Source organism: Sebastes umbrosus, chromosome 3 (assembly GCF_015220745.1).
Source record: "Sebastes umbrosus isolate fSebUmb1 chromosome 3, fSebUmb1.pri, whole genome shotgun sequence".
Classification (NCBI taxonomy): domain Eukaryota; kingdom Metazoa; phylum Chordata; class Actinopteri; order Perciformes; family Sebastidae; genus Sebastes; species Sebastes umbrosus.
The window spans coordinates 39,551,652-39,569,885 of NC_051271.1; the positions used below are offsets into that span (position 1 = coordinate 39,551,652).

Genomic DNA, 18,234 nt, shown 5'->3' on the forward strand with positions numbered 1-18,234 from the left:
GGCAGAAAAATGTGGAGCAGTGGAGAGAGAGAGAGAGAGAGTAACCAAGTGGCTGGATGTCTCTGACAAGTGTGTCCTGTGGGTGTCAGGCCTGGTTCAAATATTTGCGAATAACTGCCTCATGAATTATGGAAGTGTGTCAACACAGAAGGTAAACATGGCAGCGAGTCCACCAACGTCTTCAGTCTGAGTAAAACCATCTATTAAATTCATGCAACACAGAGAACCCTCTGAGCAAAGAATGATGAATAATCTATGATTTAGGATTAATTTTGTGTTCTTAAACAAACTTTGAATGTAAATTTTCCCTCAAACTTAGACAGATATGACAGACATATGATGGATATGTGACAGGGTGAGACAGGTGAGGCTGACAACAGCTTTAAGTTTGAGTTACATTAGACTGATGGGACCGACTCCTGACTCACAATCTGAAACCTGCAGCCAGTGTAACACAAACTATTTACAACAGTGTGGGAGCAGAGTTGAACTCTGGATCCATACATCATTGCACCTGGTCAAATCAGTAAAGACCATCTGTGACACACTCTCCTGGATTTGACTGTATGACAACCCACTGTGCTGTTTCAGAATGAAAATGTGTTACTTTTTTAAAAGTACGCATGTATGGTAATCACGACATATGCTGTGCTACTGCAGTGGGCGTTATACTTTGGCTGGGTTTGATGGATAACTTCATGGTTACTGTGCTATGTGTTGAAGTTTGTGCCATTCAAACTCTCATTAGTGTCATCTTTTACTCAAGAGAGTGCATTCTGTGTTTAAAAACACCTAATCTCTATAAACAGATATCTTCTGAATTTGAATGCAGAATCTGTCGGCAACATGACAAGATTTGGGTATCTGAAGTGCTATGGTTTCCATTTGTAATCTGTTTTGTAGTCCGAGTAGTATTGACCAATCACGTTTGAGCGGGCTTTGGTTGAATGCAGGTAAACTGTCCGTGCATTGGCCGAGATGCAATCTTGGAACCCATCTGCTTTTTATTTATCTGTGATAAATAAATATTTGGCAAAAAATATTTGGCAGGTGATTGGATGAACCATCCATCAATCAAACTAACTAACTGAAAACATCGCCTTCAGTGCCGTTTTTTGCTCTTCTTTCAATGAAGAAATACTCTTTGTGTCCTCTCACGCTATAGTCTCACCAGGTCTCACACACCTAAGCCACACTCGTAGCTGCCAGTAGCTCCTTACTGATTGGTCCGGCTGCCGTGCAAGGTTACCGAAAGGCTACTGCAGTAAAAGCTGTAGGACTGAAAGCTGGTACTACCTGGCTGCTCTGTGGGTGGGGAGGTGTGGAAATGTGACTGGGAGGGGTGGACAGTGGGGCAGTCAGCAAGTTACTACAGGAAGTACTGTGGGAGTATGGGTGGGTGGATGGATGGGGGGAGGTGGAGAGTAAAATAGAGCGTTGATCTTTACTGTGAGCGCTGCTGGTGGGCTGACCTCTGGTAGTGGGCAGCATGTCGGAGAGGCCCTGCCACGCCGTCACCATCTCCGGGTTCTTCTGGTCGGCAAAGTTCTTCCAGATACGTAACGCTCCATCGTCTGGAGAGAGGGGAGGGACGGGGGGGGTAGAAAACAGAAAGAGAGAGGGGAGTAAAGTGTGACAGCTAGGAGAGGAAATATGGATAAAGCGATGCAGTGAGGAGCAAAGGCTGAGGCCAGAAGGATGTGCAGCACAACACTCGTTTCTACTCTTAGTGGATTTAGAAGTGCATGTTGAACTCGTGCAGGAGATTTGATGAAAACCTTGAAGGCTCTTTCAAAGCATGCAACACACGACATGACCTGAACACATACACACACACACCTCTCAAAAGAATCGATAGAGAATGTAGAGCAGCATCTTTAAAGGCTCTTTGCCTGAAAGTGTCTCGTCAGTGCATCCCGTCTCCTAACAATGAAGTTCCCATATAACTAAACTGCTTTCTCAATTACAGAGAGTTAGGGAGGATTTTGTCGCGAATTTCGTTTGTCTTTTACGTATTACAAATACCCCTTTAAGTCTGCAGATGGCAGCGAGTGACGTAGTACAATGAGCGACGCGCAGAGCAGGTGACGTAGTGTATCGAACCACCGTTAATGAAAAAACGTTGAATAAAAATTATATTGAATAACAGAGTGCTACAGGAATGAGTCCTAAAACCTAGAACTGAGTTAGCATTTTAGCACTTCCGGTTCCCTCGTCAGGAAGTCAATGGGTTTTTAGTTAGATGCCTGAAATAAGGTCTGTGGTTAACACAAGCTGAAGAGATTTAAAGTTTTGTTCTACAACATAAAATACATCAATAAATACCCCACTCTTGAATTTTGAAGTCTTTACGTGTCTTAAAAAAGGCGGTTGCTAACAAGTGGCTAAGTGAGACTACTAAACGTCATCACGCCGACTCGTTCAGCCTCGTTGTGTATACTCGCGCTCATGCGACCGTGGTGTCGTTGAGTTATAGCCTAACGTTAGCTTTTTACTTCTGCTGATTGCATTCACACTTCAAAAATTATAAAAGTGGTGTTCATTTGTGGAGATTATCTTGCTGAACAAAACGTGTAAGTATCATAAATGTTTGTTTGCCACAGAACTTATCTTCTGCAATAATCCAAAACCAAATGGAAAAATCCCGTTGGCTTTTTGTCAACGGAGCCAGGGCGATGCTGATTTCCTGGTTGACCTATAAAAATAGGTCATCCCTGGAGCACTCTATAACGGGTAAAACAAGTGAGAAAGTCCACTACTGGCGGGCGAGAGGGGAGGTGGATTGGTCCAACAGACACTGGACTTTCCCCCAAGAGACCGGTGTAATTTAAGCCAAACAATTATGTTTTTTATTCAGCCTAACCCAATAGTTTTGTTACCTAAACCTAATTAAGTAGTTTTGTTGCATTTTTGTTTTGTTTTGTTAATCACGCGTTTAAAGCTTCAGTAGGCATCACATTTTTGGCACCATTGGGCAAAACTTCAATAATAACCTTTCATCATATTGTAATTCAAGTGTTCTGAGAGAAAACTAGACTTCTGCTCCTCCTCATGGCTCTGTTTTCAGACTTTAGAACATCTAGCCCGTGACGGGAGACTGTGACCAATCACAGGTCATTTCAGAAAGAGAGCGTTCCTATTGGCTGTGCATTGTATTTCCTCAAGAGATCTCAACATGGCTACCGGGTCACAAACTTTCTCATTTTACATTACTTGCATAACCACCGGAGGACACCGGAGGACACAGAGGTACATGATTTTTTTTCAGATCACCTGTCTCATGCACTACTATCAGGATACAGTGACCGTTTTATAAAAATAACTTTATTTAATCACATTTGCTCCATTTCTACCCCCTGCTGCTTTAAGTCAAACCAGGATGTTTTTTTTACTAAACCTAACGAAGTAGCTTTGTCGCATTTTCGTTTTGTTTTGTTTCCATTTACAACGTTAATCACGTGTTTAAACCTGCGACCATAATCCAAAAGAAGATACGTTTCCCTCAAACGTATTTTGGTTTTACAGTGTAGTTGTATGGGAACGTCATTTTGTGGGAGACAGGTTTGGTCAGTGTGAAACAAAGTGAGGAAGGAGTCTCTAACCCTAAAAAGCTCTCTGAAACACAGCTACAGTAAGACACAGAGCCAAACATAAGACACGTCCATGCACTCTTATGAGAGAGCTATTACAACTCATAAAAGCCTCCACTTGATTTACATTCCGCGATTTACTTTTTTAACGCTGCATATTTTTTATAACTAATGTCCTCCCTGATATCCTTCGCAGCGTGACTGATGGAGAGAAGCTGAATAAGTGCACATTACATTTTGATGAGATCTAAATGTATTAATCCCCAATCAAGCTTGCAGGAAGGTGTGCGATGAAATACAGCATTCACTCTCAGTTTTATGTTGCACTGTTAAGACAAAACAAAATAAATGTGTGTGTTTTAATGTCGGGTTGTTTTCTACAGTTCCTCTGGGTGATGAAGATAAAAGCCATGGGGGGGTAATTGCTTTGTTCTGTTGATGAATGATGATGAATACACGAGTGCTGCTCTGTGCGTGTGTGTTTGTGGGGCTAAGAGTCAAGTGTTTAAGGCTCGTTGCTGCTACAAATGAGTCTCTTTGCGATTTCCACTGTGCTGGTGGGTGTGAACGTTTGAGCTGCTCGCTCGAGGAATATGTATCTAATTTGGACTCTGTGCAGCGCTGCGAGTCTTCTGTGTGAGGGTGTCGTACATGTGTGTGTTTCAAACCTGTTGCGGTGAGCAGTAATGAGCAGTCGTGTCCGTTCAGGTACTCCATGGCTGTGATACGAGTGTAACGAGGGTTTCCGTTGTAGAAGTAGTCCAGCCTCTCGCCCTTCTCCCAGTCCCAGAAACTACAGCAAATGCACTCTAATTAATGATTTGATCTGTTTTACATTCAAACTTGCAGTAGGCAGAATGTTTTTAGCATCATTGGACAACAATTCCATAATAAGCTTTCAGCATATTGTAATTCAAGTGTGAATCAATATTCTGTTACTGTAACGCCTATTATTCTCTCCTCAGATGTTCTCAGAATCATCTTGTAGTGTACTGTTTAGCTGTAAAATGAGAAAGGGTCCTCCAGCTGGTGGGCGGTGCTTGGTATTTCCTCAACTGATCTCAACATGGCTGCCGGGTCACAAACTTTCTCATTTTACAGCTAAACAGTACACTACAAGATGATTCTGAAAACATTTTATGCGAGAAATAGGCATTACAGTAACAGAATATTGATTGATATTTGATCTGCTCAGAGATGACAAAGCTCCAGCTCGGCTCTGATTGGTTGTTTTCCTCCGGTCTGTGAAATCTTGCAGATGCTGTTAGGAGCACCGGAGGACACAGAGGAACATGATTCTTCTCAGATTACCTGTCTCATGCACTACTGTCAGGATACATTACCCGTTTGGTAAAAATAACTTTTTTGAATCATATTTGCTCTATTTCTACCGACTGCTGCTTTAAAGAGGACCTATTATGCTTATTTGCAGGTGGATACTTGTATTTGGGGTTTCTAATAGAACATATTTGCTTGCCTTAATGTTCAAAAGCGCTTTATTTTTCTCATACTGGCTGTGTATTGCAGCACCTTCTTTTCACCCCAGTCTGAAACGGTCTGTTTGCGCTCCTGCCCCGCCCCCCTCCCGAAAAGCCCAGTCTGCTCTGATTGGTCAGCTGGCCCACTGTTGTGACTGGTCAACCAAACCAAACTCTTCGGACTCCGCTCCAGCTCTGCTCTAACTAGCTTTGTTTGAGGGTGTGCCAATATGCAAATGTGTTACTCGGTGACATCACCACGTTACGGAAGAAAAGGCGGGACTTCAAGCGAGGCGTTTCAGGCAGTTCAGGAGCAGTGTTTCCGTGGGGGAGAGGAACTCCCTTTGGTGTGTAGGCTTTGTAACTTTGCAGAGCTTTTACAAATGCACAAAAAACTATATAGCACAATAAAGGAAAGGGGAAAAAGCACAAAATCATAATAGGTCCCCTTTAAAACCATCAAGTATGAAACTGAATAATCTGCATAACGGCCTTGGAGCTGATTTGGCTTTTCATTCTGTGTTTTCTGTCTCTCACCATATGCTGTCTTTGTCGGCCACAGCGATGCAGGTGTTGAAGGGGTGGAACTTCACAACAGATGGTACTCCAGGGTTGCGGTTGATGAATATTTGATCATCCAGACGGGAAACACCTGTAATGGGGTATGGGGGGTGGGGGGATTGGGGGCAAGCCAGAATGGGAACAAGTGTAAAAATATTTTCTTGAAACTGGAAATTCACAGTTTTCTTTCCCGCTGAGAATTAAAGAAATCAATCCTTCTTGAGTTCGGTATGTACCAGGCCTGTACTTGTGGGTACTACTTCCAGGAAATAGCCACAACCTCGCACTCTGAATCCAACACTGAAAAAAAATCTCTCACATCTCCTGCTTACTCTGCCCTTGTATATTACCAAGCTATCTACACTTAGCCCAAGTGTTCCTACTGAAGATGTAAATCTATAAATATATAGTTTCCTTTTTAACAGTAAAATAACTAATAACTAAGTTTAATTAACTCAGTTTACCATTTATAAATGATTGTTATTATAAAGTGTTACCACCTATTGAGTGTCTACAACATAGGGAGTAGTGAGTGAGTGAACAAGGGAGTGAATTAGAACACAGCGACAGTCTGTACGTGTATGTGTGCTAACTTCAGACTGATATTTTAAGAATCACATTCTTTAAATTTAAGGATGCTCTGAGTGTTTGTCGTTCTATATATTCTCAAATTAAGATGAAACTTTGATAATGCTGGTGGGGAAATGGAGTACTGGCAGCTGCAAATAGGACAGGACAGAACAGAACAGAGGAGAAACAGAAGAGAAGTAAATAGCAACCAGGCCTTTATAACCAGAACATACTGGAATGAATGGGGGTGTACAGGAAAAAAAAGACTTAACGGTAGGGTGCAAAATAGCAGGACTTGAGGCGAAGCAAGAAAAACAAACAAAAAATCTATGGTAGGTGGAGAAAAAAGTCTGGTAGTGTACCCCTTTGGCAGATTTTAATGGAGTATAACACGGTGCTAACGCACAGATACAACTGATAAGTGTACTGCCTCGCTGTATGTTGTCATGGCAACAACACATGCCATTCCACAGGCCTGTCCTTCGCTACCTGAGCGAACTCTTGAGAGCGCCGTAATGAGATGGAAAAAGAAGGAGGAAAAATCCATCACGGATTCATCAAAGCTGAGGCCTTTGGTTAAAAGATGAGCAAGATGGTCACCATCGATTGGCTCCTGTTTGTGCCGTGTGACGGCACATTCGATATGGAACTACTGTAAGATCTGAAAGTCCCCCGAGGACTGTATGGTGATGGGTGTACATTTTGCATCAGCAATGACCAAATCAGGTTTACAAGCCAACGTATTTCTCCAGAACATTTTTCTTCCCTTATTTCTAGCTTTCCTGCCTCCATCTCGCCTCATCCGTCCCCAGTCTTCCTCGCCCTCCTTCCCTCCCTCCTCCTCCTCTCCTCTCATCTTGTTTCTCTGTAGAGTGAACAGACTGAATGAGGGCAACCCTACTACTTTCTCTTTCAAAAAAAACAACCTGTGAGTATAGAGGGGAATTCAGTGATTTAGCTAGCAGTGAGAGAGAGAGAGAGAGGGGAGAGACACGTGCGTGAGCGAGCCTCTGCTCTGACGCCAATGTCCTCGTGACTCTGTGTGTGCGTTAGTATGTGAGGAAGGGGGCTGCCGATGACGTTGGGGGTATTTGCTATTCTGTTTGAGGAAGCTCTGACTTCACTTGGGGAGTCTGTGTGTATGCTGGGCTCTATAATGTGTGAGTTTGAGTGTGTGTGTGTGTGTGTGTGTGTGTGTGTGTGAAGGGAGTCCTGTGACTCATCTGCTCTGCTCACTCGCTCACATGTCTGAAACAAAGCTGCACCTTCTACACCCGCCGTGTGTCAGTCTGTCCTTTTTTGGTTAGTTAAGCTGGATTTCATCCAGATTCTCCCCTCATCAAGGCTCCAAAAACGTTCAATTGAACGTGATTCTGGCAAAATCTGCTCTGTGATCTTAGCACTGTAGTTGACACTGCTGGCCACAGAGCTACTAATCAGAAAGGACTGTTCTAAAATGGTAAGAATCCTATCCTGTAAGAATAGGGGTTCTCAAACAGTTTTGGGCCAGGGAACCCTTACAGCATCCCAATACTCCCGTCACAAAGTAAAACTTATCTACAAAGGAAACACCAGAGACATTATCGACTTAATGTTACCTGTGTTCTCCTCCAACTAGCCAACTAAGAGACTAACTATCTAACTCGGTTATATTCTGAGCGGTGTGGACGGGCCGGGGGGGGGGTGTCCGTCGGCTTGGGAGTATAACCGAGTGAGTTAGTTGGTTCATTTGTTAGTTGGAGGAGAACACAGGTTACATTAGGCAGATGATGTCTCTAGTGTTTGCTTTGGAGATAGGTTTTGCTTTGTGACGGAAGTTTTAGGATGCTAATGTTGAGCCGGTAGCTATCTAGCTAGCTAGCAGAAGCTACCGCAAGTTACGCAAACAAACACTATAACGTGGGCTTCAGAATAAAGTAGTGCTTTGGGCGTTTGTTTTCTTCGCGAGCCTGTCTTTGAACGATGTGAATGAGACAGCAGAGGAGTAGAGACAGGTGATCAGAGAGAGGAGAGGACAGGAGATGGGGAGACAGAGACAGGTGATCAGAGAGGGGAGAGGACGGGAGATGGGGAGACAGTCAGCTGCAGCTGGACTCAGTGCCTGTCAGTGGGCTCTTTCAGTGCCACTAGCCAGCGCTGCACTAACTTACTGATCTCCATTTCAGCGTCAGTTTATGAAACAGACTGTTGTGTCCTTGGTTTTAACATTGTAAAACTCATCTTTACATCCAGGACCAATACAATAGTGTCCCCTCTTTTGTTTTCTTCTGTCCCGTGTCTCCTCAGTCTCTACCGTTGTATCTGTGTAACTCAGCCAAGCCAACCAACCTCATGACGTCACGGGCTAGTGTACTGTAACATGGCCGCGCTGTTGTCACAAAAAGATGAAACAAATCCTTTTTTTTCTTTTAAATGCTGACACTTGTCACATTTGTTATAAAATAAACCAGCTTAACCTGGTTGAATCTTCATTTCCACTTGAAGTTCCCCTCAGTAAGCAGTGATGCAGCCTATATTGTCTAGGGCTTTTATTGTGAAAGGTAAGAATAAACGGCCGTTGTGGATGTGGGGCAATGAGCGTACTTTCCCAAATTAATAAATACAAAGTACTTTGTGGCTGTTTGTGTTGTGATGCGCTGCTCTGCTCATATTAAATACATTATTTTCATGCCACAACTCATGGATTTGCTCTTTCCTCTCGTCCGTCTGCCATTTTTTCTTTCAGTGCAATGCATGATGGTATATAGTGCTTGGTTAGTGACCGACATACGAATACATTTTTTTTCTCCTGAACTATTTTTCCACCTTCTTTTGAAAATACAACCAATATTTTACTTGTTCCATATTTTTGTGTATTTTATTATTTGTATTATTTTATTTTCTCATGCTTGGCTGACTTTGTAATCTCTGCGATTTTGATGCTCTGTGCACATAAACCGTAAGCCTTGCCTTTCATGACCGGTGTCATGAAAGGCATGTCGTGCAATGCGATTAATTTAATCAAATGTCATTAAAAACCTGGGTTGACATTTTGATAATTGATTTAATCTAATTTCAAGTAATATCTTTGCAAATGAGCTCTGCATTTAAAGTGCAGTCCAGGGTTCCTTTAGCTGTAAATAAGTAAGAAGACTCTTCCTGCCAGACACAGCTGTTAAATAGAAGAGTTCCAGCTTGGGTTTTATTTGTGTTTTTTGGTCTAAAATAACTAAATACTAATAAAACAATAATACTAAATACAATTTCAGTCTACTATTCCAATAAAATGCTGTGAGACTGAATAATAAAAGGTAATGATGATGAATATCTGCCTAAATATTGTCTATCGGTAGCGTTATTATAATAAGCCTATGGTATTCCAAAAATAAAATTAGTTAAGCCCCAATGTGCCTTTGTGTGTGTGTGTGTGTGTGTGTGTGTGTGTGACTAACCCCTTTGTGTGATGCCTCGGCTCTGCCTTCTCACACGAGTGTTTCTCAAGAACCTCCACTGCCGCTCCATCCTCACCTGACTCTCCAGGTCATGCTCCTCTGGGATCTGAAAGAGTGCGATAAAAAAAGGACACCTGATGACTCCCATTGGAACATTTCTAGAAAAGAACATGTGGTTTAAATGCATCGCACCCTCTGTGAAATACAGAAATACAGTGGAAGCATAAAATAAATACTTCAGACATCAATTGTTTCTAGAGGCGTCAAGTATCTCTGTCTCGGCTCCAAACCTGGTCAAAATTTAGAAGTCAAACAGACTGAGACCCACATAGAACCGTTTTTGTTTTTTGTAGGGTTGTTGTTAACAGTAGATGTCACATAGAAGTGGTGTTCATCATCTGAAAGCTGGGAACATGAAGATTAATTTGAGATGCAGCTCAGCACAGTGTGTCAAGGTGTTCTAGTCATTAATCAGAAATAAACATGAATTAATTAATCAAGCAATTGGATGGCGAGGACTTCTGTTGTGTAAACTGCTCAGAAACCCCCTTATTGTCAATCTAGCTAGGAAAGCCATCCATCCTCTGAATGCTCTAGGTCTCTAGTTTGATCCATCCATCCTCTGAATGCTCTAGGTCTCTAGTTTGATCCATCCATCCTCTGAATGCTCTAGGTCTCTAGTTTGATCCATCCATCCTCTGAATGCTCTAGGTCTCTAGTTTGATCCATCCATCCTCTGAATGCTCTAGGTCTCTAGTCTGATCCATCCATCCTGTGAATGCTCTAGGTCTCTAGTTTGATCCATCCATCCTGTGAATGCTTTAGGTCTCTAGTTTGATCCATCCATCCTCTGAATGCTCTAGGTCTCTAGTTTGATCCATCCATCCTCTGAATGCTCTAGGTCTCTAGTCTGATCCATCCATCCTCTGAATGCTCTAGGTCTCTAGTTTGATCCATCCATCCTCTGAATGCTCTAGGTCTCTAGTTTGATCCATCCATCCTCTGAATGCTCTAGGTCTCTAGTTTGATCCATCCATCCTGTGAATGCTCTAGGTCTCTAGTTTGTGGCTGTAAAGTTTCATGAGGCTGTGATTATCCTAGAGGTCACCACAGGTCATTTAATACAGGGAGGTCAAGTTTCAAAAAATGTTCTCACTAAAATGAAATGTCTCCTATGGGGACTAACATCATCACACATGAATACAGTTGGACTCATTGGATCCACAAGAGTCTCAGCTTTACAGTGATACCCAATTTATGGAATTCCAAGACTGTTTAGGGACCCCAATATGCAGAAATATTCAAACATAATTTTTAGAATAGGCAAAAAATAACACATTTATACTGCATTCAAGAAACAGCATGTGATTATCATAAAGTGGGCATGTCTGTAAAGGGGAGACTCGTGGGTACCCATAGAACCCATTTACATTAACATATCTGGAGGTCAGAGGTCAAGGGACCCCTTTGAAAATAGCCATGCCAGTTTTTTTTGCCAAAATTTAACCTAACTTTGGAGTGCTATTTAGCATTCTTCCCGACATGCTATCATGACATAGTTGTTACCACAGAGGTCATCAGGAGCAAAATGTACCAATAAATAAGACCAATAAAACATAACACAATACATACAAATGTTTAATGCGTTTAATCTTTCAAAAACAACATTCACTGTGGTCAAAAACTGTTTTCTCCCCAGCACGCACTTGTATTAACGGAGCGGTCGAGCAGCAATCCAACAGCACCAAGAACAACAAGAACAGGCAGATACGGAGACACTGTGAGTGTCAGATATCCGTTCGGTTCTGTTCTCTTATTGTAGAGTTACATTTAGTGGCTTTTGAGCGTTTTTCTTATGAAACTAGGTGGAGATGTTAGGGGAGATTATTTTCATGAGCACACTCTGCATGTAATCTGATATTAAATTATATTGTGTGTTTAATATATCTAGGCCTCTATCTTTATATGTTTCATAGGCTATGAATGCTGTCAGAGAATATGCAATATGTTGCGATAAGAATAAGGCTTTGAATGAGGAAAAAATGGATTTGGTACACGCACAATTTATATGTTATTTTTATAATGATTAATCGATTGTTTGATCGTTAGTGTTACCAATGGTTGATTAAGGAAAGTGCGAGATACGAGATGTTAATTAGTGAGTCTAGAGGTGTTGGTAGCCGTTTTTCCCACTTTGGACAAAGCATGTTAGCACTTTTCTCTACTTCTAGTCTTTATGCTAAGCTAGGCTAACTACATGCAGACTCCAGCTGAACACTAAACACACAGACACAAGATTGATACTGATTTTCTCATTTCATTCTCTGAAGGAAAGCATGTAAGCGTATTCCTAGAAATGTTGACCTATTCCAGGGCTCAGTAACCTTTACTATCAAAAGAGACATTTTTGGCAAAAAAACAAAAAAAAATCTGTCTGGATCCACAAAACATTTGAGCATTGTGATTAAGGTACCACAGTTTATAGTCTAAGTATAAAGTATATAAGTCTAATGCATTGATTAGGGCCACATTGAGGGAAAAACATCTGAGATTTCCAGAATAAAGTCATAATATTAAGAGAAAAAAGTAGTAACATTACGAGAATAAAGTCCTAACTTTAGGAGAAAAAAACTTGTAATATTACGAGAATAAAGTCATAATATTAAGAGAAAAAAAGTCGTAATATTACGAGAATAAAGTCATAACTTTACGAGAAAAAAGTTGTAATATTAGGAGAATAAATTCATAACTTAATGAGAAAAAAGAAAATAACACGTAAAATGACTACAACATAATATTATGACTTTATTCTCACAATATTACAACTTTTTTTCTCGTTAAGTTATGACTTTATTCTCGTAATATTATGACTTTATTCTTGAAATCTCAGATTTATTTTTTTCCTCAATGTGGCCCTAATACTCCGTCGTACCGTCGTACCATAGACCTACAACAATGATAAATAAAATTGAAAATGTAAACAAAAATCAGTTATTCATTTCCATTTTTTTTAAATCCACAGGGAGCCACTGGAGAGGAGCTGAAGAGCCGCATGTGACTCCGGAGCCGCAGGTTGCTGACCCCTGACCTATTCCTTTAAGACTTCGACTTGGAGGTTGGCAGGTCACAGCGTGTTCTCAGACTGCACCATCGGGTCCATTGATAACACAAACGTTAGCTACTTGTCCAAACACATTAAAGGCCTGATTACTTTGCTAGCTACGATGTTAAGTGAAGCTCATGCGGCTACTCAGATAATGAGTCAAGTCATTGAGTTCACATCTGTTGAGCAGAGGGACAATATGAAAAGTATGAACTTTATTAAGTCTTATGTAACAAAATGGCCTCCACAGATTTAGTCCCAGCTTTATTTTAATGACTCCTTTTTTAACATGACATTCAATATGCAGAATGTAATATAAAGCTGATATATGTCATTTCTCAGTTGAAAGTATTAAAATCTTAAATTCAAAAGTTGCTATTATTATGCATATTTGATAGATGAATAAATAAACAACAGAGAAAAAGTAATAGTGTGTATGTGTGTGTTTTTAAATGCTGGTTGCCAGTGTGTGCTTATTAAGCACATTTCTACAGCTAGGCCTCCCATGCTCACTGAATGCTAAACAGCTTGACACGCACGCACGCACGCACGCACGCACGCACGCACGCACGCACGCACGCACGCAGCTACAGTATCATGTGACTTCACTACTACTGTGTGTAATCAATATTCCTGGAGTGTCCTCACTCTGCGCACGTTGCTTTAAGGGAAACACACGTTTGAACCCCTCTGAGTAAAGATGGTGAATACGTATATTTGTGTATGAGATGTTGTATGTACAGAGTGTGTTTCTGTGACTGTGCTGTCAAGTCAGGTTTATCTGTGTATCATATACAGTATCTCTATTTAGGTTGACGTATTCCCACTGCAGAGAGAGAGATGAAGTGTGTGTGTGTGTGTGTGTGTGTGTGTGTGTGTGTGTGTGTGTGTGTGTCAAGGTAACAGCCAGCTGATACTGTGGTTTCCAGAGTGGTGGTCCTGCCCTGTGTCAGCTGCTAATGGAACGTATAATGAGACCCTGAGGTAAAACAAAAAAAAATGTGTGTGAAAAAGAGAGAGACTCTTGCATATATTCTCTACAGATCTCAAGACACTGTGGATATGCAGTAAAATCCCTGGTACAGTATATAGCCAAAATATGGAAGCCCTGAGAGGCAAGTGAGAAAAAAGAAAAAGTGGTGATCCATTTTCTAAGTCTGATCTAAATTGTTTTCTCTCCAGTGCTTATGACTTAAGAACAGGTGAAAAAAAGGTTTTGCCAGCATAATTCTTCACTTGCAAAATTATGTTTTAAATTGACAAATGTTATATGTGTGATTGCTGTCGCAATTCAAACGGGATCAAAACAATATTTGTCTCTCGTCCTTGACTACTGTTCATATTGTTTCCAAAATAAGATCCCAAGGGGTCCGCCGGAAGGGGCGGTACTTCACCTCTCTATACTGTTCATGTTTTCTGATGTAGCCGCCATACTACACAGTTCATTTCCTTTTGCACAGTTTGTTAACCCGTGTCTAGAAAAGCTTTGTTTCCTTTGTCTTTTTGAAATGTGGTGCACATTCTTGAAACTGTTTTTATAGAATCATGTATCTGAAGTGGAAGCGATACCCACTCTGCTAGTGGAGTGGAGCAGTAAATAAAACAAATGTACTTGGCTCTGGCCTGGTTGTCAGCAGTGGGCAACTCCAAGGTCTGAGAAGTGAAGCCAACAGACCGAATTCATTCATTTGTAAACACAATGCTTTTATTCTGAAATATTTACAGGACAGTGTTGTAGAAAATGCAGTGACTTGCACGGCTCCATGAATGAATAAAGTACCGGGGTTTGATTGTGTATTATTACTATTATTTACAAATGAGTTTCAAGTCTTCTTCAATACAGCATGATGTTCATTTAGTAAATGATGGTCCCATTTAGAGTCAGATAGACCATAAAGCAGGGGATGCTTTAGGGCGGGGCTACCTTGTGATTGACAGGTCTCTACCACAGTGTTGTCCGTGTTTTTGTCTTACAACTTTAACCCTTTCATAGTGTGTTTTTACTTCATGAAAGTTTTAACCATTTTGGTCACTTCAAATGTCTTAGTCAGCGTTCGGTTGTACTTAGCTCCACCCTCTCAGGGTTGTCCACATACTTCTGGTCAACTGTGTTTGCTCTCTCTCTCTCTTTCTTTTTTTCAGACACACTGCCTCGCTCTCATGTGAAGAGAGACTTCACTGTCCTTGCTCTTTACACCCCCTAAAGCAGTAGGTGTGGATACACTCTCTGAAACACACACATTTAGCTCTCATGCTGCTGACACAGTGATATGATAACCCGTGTGCAGACTTTGAGGCGTACTCACACACACGCACACGCACACGCACACGCACACACACACACACACACACACACACACACAGCTTTGTAATGGAGTGGAGTTTTATGGCAGCACTCAAAATTTTGCCAACACAGCATTCTCATTCGTGCTACGGCAAAAACCCCTCTCCTCCTCTTCCGTCTGCTCTTTCACTCACTCTTCAGTCTTCCCATCCAATCATCCCTCTCCTTTTTATCACCTTTTGTTGCCACTCTGGCTCCACGCTCCTTTCATCCTGCCACGCTCTTTATACGCAGTTTTACTTTCAACACCTCGGTTTCTCCTCTTCTCCCACACTCTCCTTCCACCTCAATGTATTCTCTCCTTTTTAAGTATTTCATTTTCATCATCTGTAACTTCTCTCTATCTCTTTCACTCCTCTTCTTGCCCCGTATGTCTTTGTTTTGTAAATGTTTTATTTTACTACCATTCTAGTCTCTCTCTTTCTGTATTAGCCACCTTTTCTCTCATACACACATTCATTTATTACTTATTTTCCTTCCTCTACTCCCAAAACTTTAGTATTTTCTCCTCTATTTGACCCTCACGCTTGACTCTTTTTAAAAATAATTCCCTCCTTCTTTGTTTAACCTTGACGAAATGTGCTGACACCATTTGCTCTGGCTCTTTTTTTCCAGCGAGGATGGCATGTTGAGGTTGTTTAAACAGACGGAAGCTTGATTTAATATCACACAATTCGGCACCAACTACTGTGCACGGTGAGAAGCACTTCTTTTAATCTTAACTTTCACTCGGGAGGATGTTAAGTTATGGAGCTCAGTGAGCTCAATTATTCAGCAAAGCCACGTTGTACAAGCAGCAGGTACTATCTCACACTGTGATTGGTCCCCGGCCGGCTGCTTTCCATACCACTTTCTAAAATACGCTTGCACGGTTCATGTCCTCAGATGGCTCTTGAAGCCATTGTGAAATGCATGACAAACGTGCACCTATGACACCACTTCATATAAATATTTATGTGAAAAAATAAATTACCTGTCATAGTACTTCTTTGTTGCTTAGCAACCACTCTAAGATGCTGTTCAAGAATTGGATTGCTTGGCAGAGGAAGAATAAGAAAATATTGGTTTTAAATTATCTGTTAAGGAAAGATGAATTTGCTCGTTTTCTTTTTTAATTAAATATTGTGTAAGAATGTCTGCATTTCATCAAAGCAAAAGGTCAACTAACATGTTACCATAAACCTGTGTGAAGCCACAGTGAAGCACAACATTGTGGCTTATCGTTAAATAAAACTAGAATTACCGCCTCACGGTTGTACGCCTCCGCCAACCAGCCATGTCATCACTTCATCATTTTATCCTGTTAGACAATTGTGTGAAATTGTCATAATTAGCTAATTAATTATTGAGTTTTGGCCCAAAATATTTTGTGAGGTCACAGTGACCTTTGACCTTTGAACACCAAAATCTAATCAGATCATCCTTGAGTCCAAGTGGACATTTGTGCCGTATTTGAAGAAATTCATATTCATGAGAATGGGATGGATGTACAATCCCAAAACACAAAAAACGCACGCACGCACGCACGCACGCACGCACGCACGCACGCACGCACGCACGCACGCACGCACGCACGCACACACACACACACACACACACACACACAGGTGAAGACCCAAGACGGTAAAAAGGAACGATGGATTGAAAACAGGAGAGACAGTGACACTACCTTCATGACAGGCTGGGCGAAATACTTGGCGCTCCAATCACACAGGCCCGTCTGGAGGGCGGCGCTGATGTAGTTCTTGTGACCGCCCGGCTCGTCCCCGTCCTCAGCTGCCTGGAAACACACACACACACACACAAAAATGTCAGCGATTCACAGACTTAAACTAAACATACTAGAATTACCGCCTTGCGGTTGTATTCCTCCGCAAACCAAGTTGCAGTTTACATCCATGTCTGTCCAAAATGTCCTCACTTCAGCATTTTGTCCTGTTAGACATTTGTGAGAAATTTTCACAATTAGCATATGAATTCTTGAGTTATGGCCAAAAACGTGTTTTGTGAGGTCACAGTGATCTTTGACCACAGAAATCTAACTGGTTCATCCTTGAGTTGTGCCAAATTAGAGGAAATTCCCTCCAGGTGTTCCTGAGATATCAATCACCAGAACGGACCGGACGGACATACAATATGAAACTTTTACTCAAGCCCATTTCAAGTTAAAAACGTTGCAGCTGCTAATAACTATTCATTCGACACACACAACGCCTGAGTTACACACATAAACTCATACAGTAGAGGTGCTCCTCAACAGAAAAGGTCTAAAACATTGTATCTGTGTATCACCATGTTGGAATGTGTGGAAACATTTTGTATGAATAAATTCAAATGTGTGTAAAAACGTTTTGATCAAATGAAATCAAATATTTGAACTGCAAACCTTTGTGCAAATCGCTTTCATGCACTCACATATTGGCAATGATTTGTGCAAATATTTTCATTTGTTAACAAAATGTCATGTACAGCTAGAGATCACACTACGGATTCAAAAATGAAATCAAGTTGTTTATATTAGGGCTGTCAAAGTTAACGCATTCTATCGACACTCATTTCTTTAACGCAATTAGATTTTTAGGTTGTAGCAGGCTCAGCTGAAGATAGAGTGAAGATACTTGAAACTAGAAAACCTAATGAATCCATGAGTACCAACCATGTCATACTAGCTTGTTGTGAAGGAGGCTAAATAACGCTCCAAACTTGAGCTAAATGTTGGCGAGGAAAAACTGTCATGTCCATTTTCAAAGGGGTCCCTTGACCTCTGACCTCCAGATCAGTGAATGTAAATGGGTTCTATGGGTACCCACGAGTCTCCCCTTTACAGACATGCCCACTTTATGATAATCACATGCAGTTTGGGGCAAGTCATAATCAAGTCAGCACACTGACACACTGACAGCTGTTGTTGCCTGTTGGGCTGCAGTTTGACATGTTATGATTGGAGCATATTGTTTTATGCTAAATGCAGTACCTGTGAGGGTTTCTGGACAATACTTGTCATTGTTTTGTGTTGTTAATTGATTTCCAATAGTAAATATATACATATATTTGCACAAAGCAGCATATTTGTCCACTCCCATGTTGATACGAGTATTAAATACTTGACAAATCTCCATTAAAGGTACAATTTGACAGATAAACAGATAGAAATGAT

The 18,234-nt window shown here is 41.2% G+C and overlaps 1 protein-coding gene across 8 annotated transcripts in view; it reads right to left on the reverse strand.

The window, feature by feature from the left end:
- rptor (regulatory associated protein of MTOR, complex 1) overlaps nucleotides 1–18,234 on the reverse strand; it is a 263,688-nt gene that overhangs the window by 25,603 nt on the left and 219,851 nt on the right. For 4 of the 8 annotated variants that reach the window (XM_037764856.1, XM_037764854.1, XM_037764855.1 and 1 more), the window contains 5 exons: nucleotides 16,747–16,857; nucleotides 9,631–9,736; nucleotides 5,606–5,720; nucleotides 4,259–4,383; nucleotides 1,473–1,574 (listed from right to left, as the gene is read on the reverse strand). In XM_037764856.1, coding sequence (XP_037620784.1) covers nucleotides 1,473–1,574; nucleotides 4,259–4,383; nucleotides 5,606–5,720; nucleotides 9,631–9,736; nucleotides 16,747–16,857 — 559 coding nt within the window. Of the gene's footprint in view, nucleotides 1–1,448; nucleotides 1,575–4,258; nucleotides 4,384–5,605; nucleotides 5,721–9,630; nucleotides 9,737–16,746; nucleotides 16,858–18,234 lie in introns of all 8 variants that reach the window. The other 4 variants (XM_037764852.1, XM_037764853.1, XM_037764850.1 and 1 more) reach the window with 1 other exon arrangement.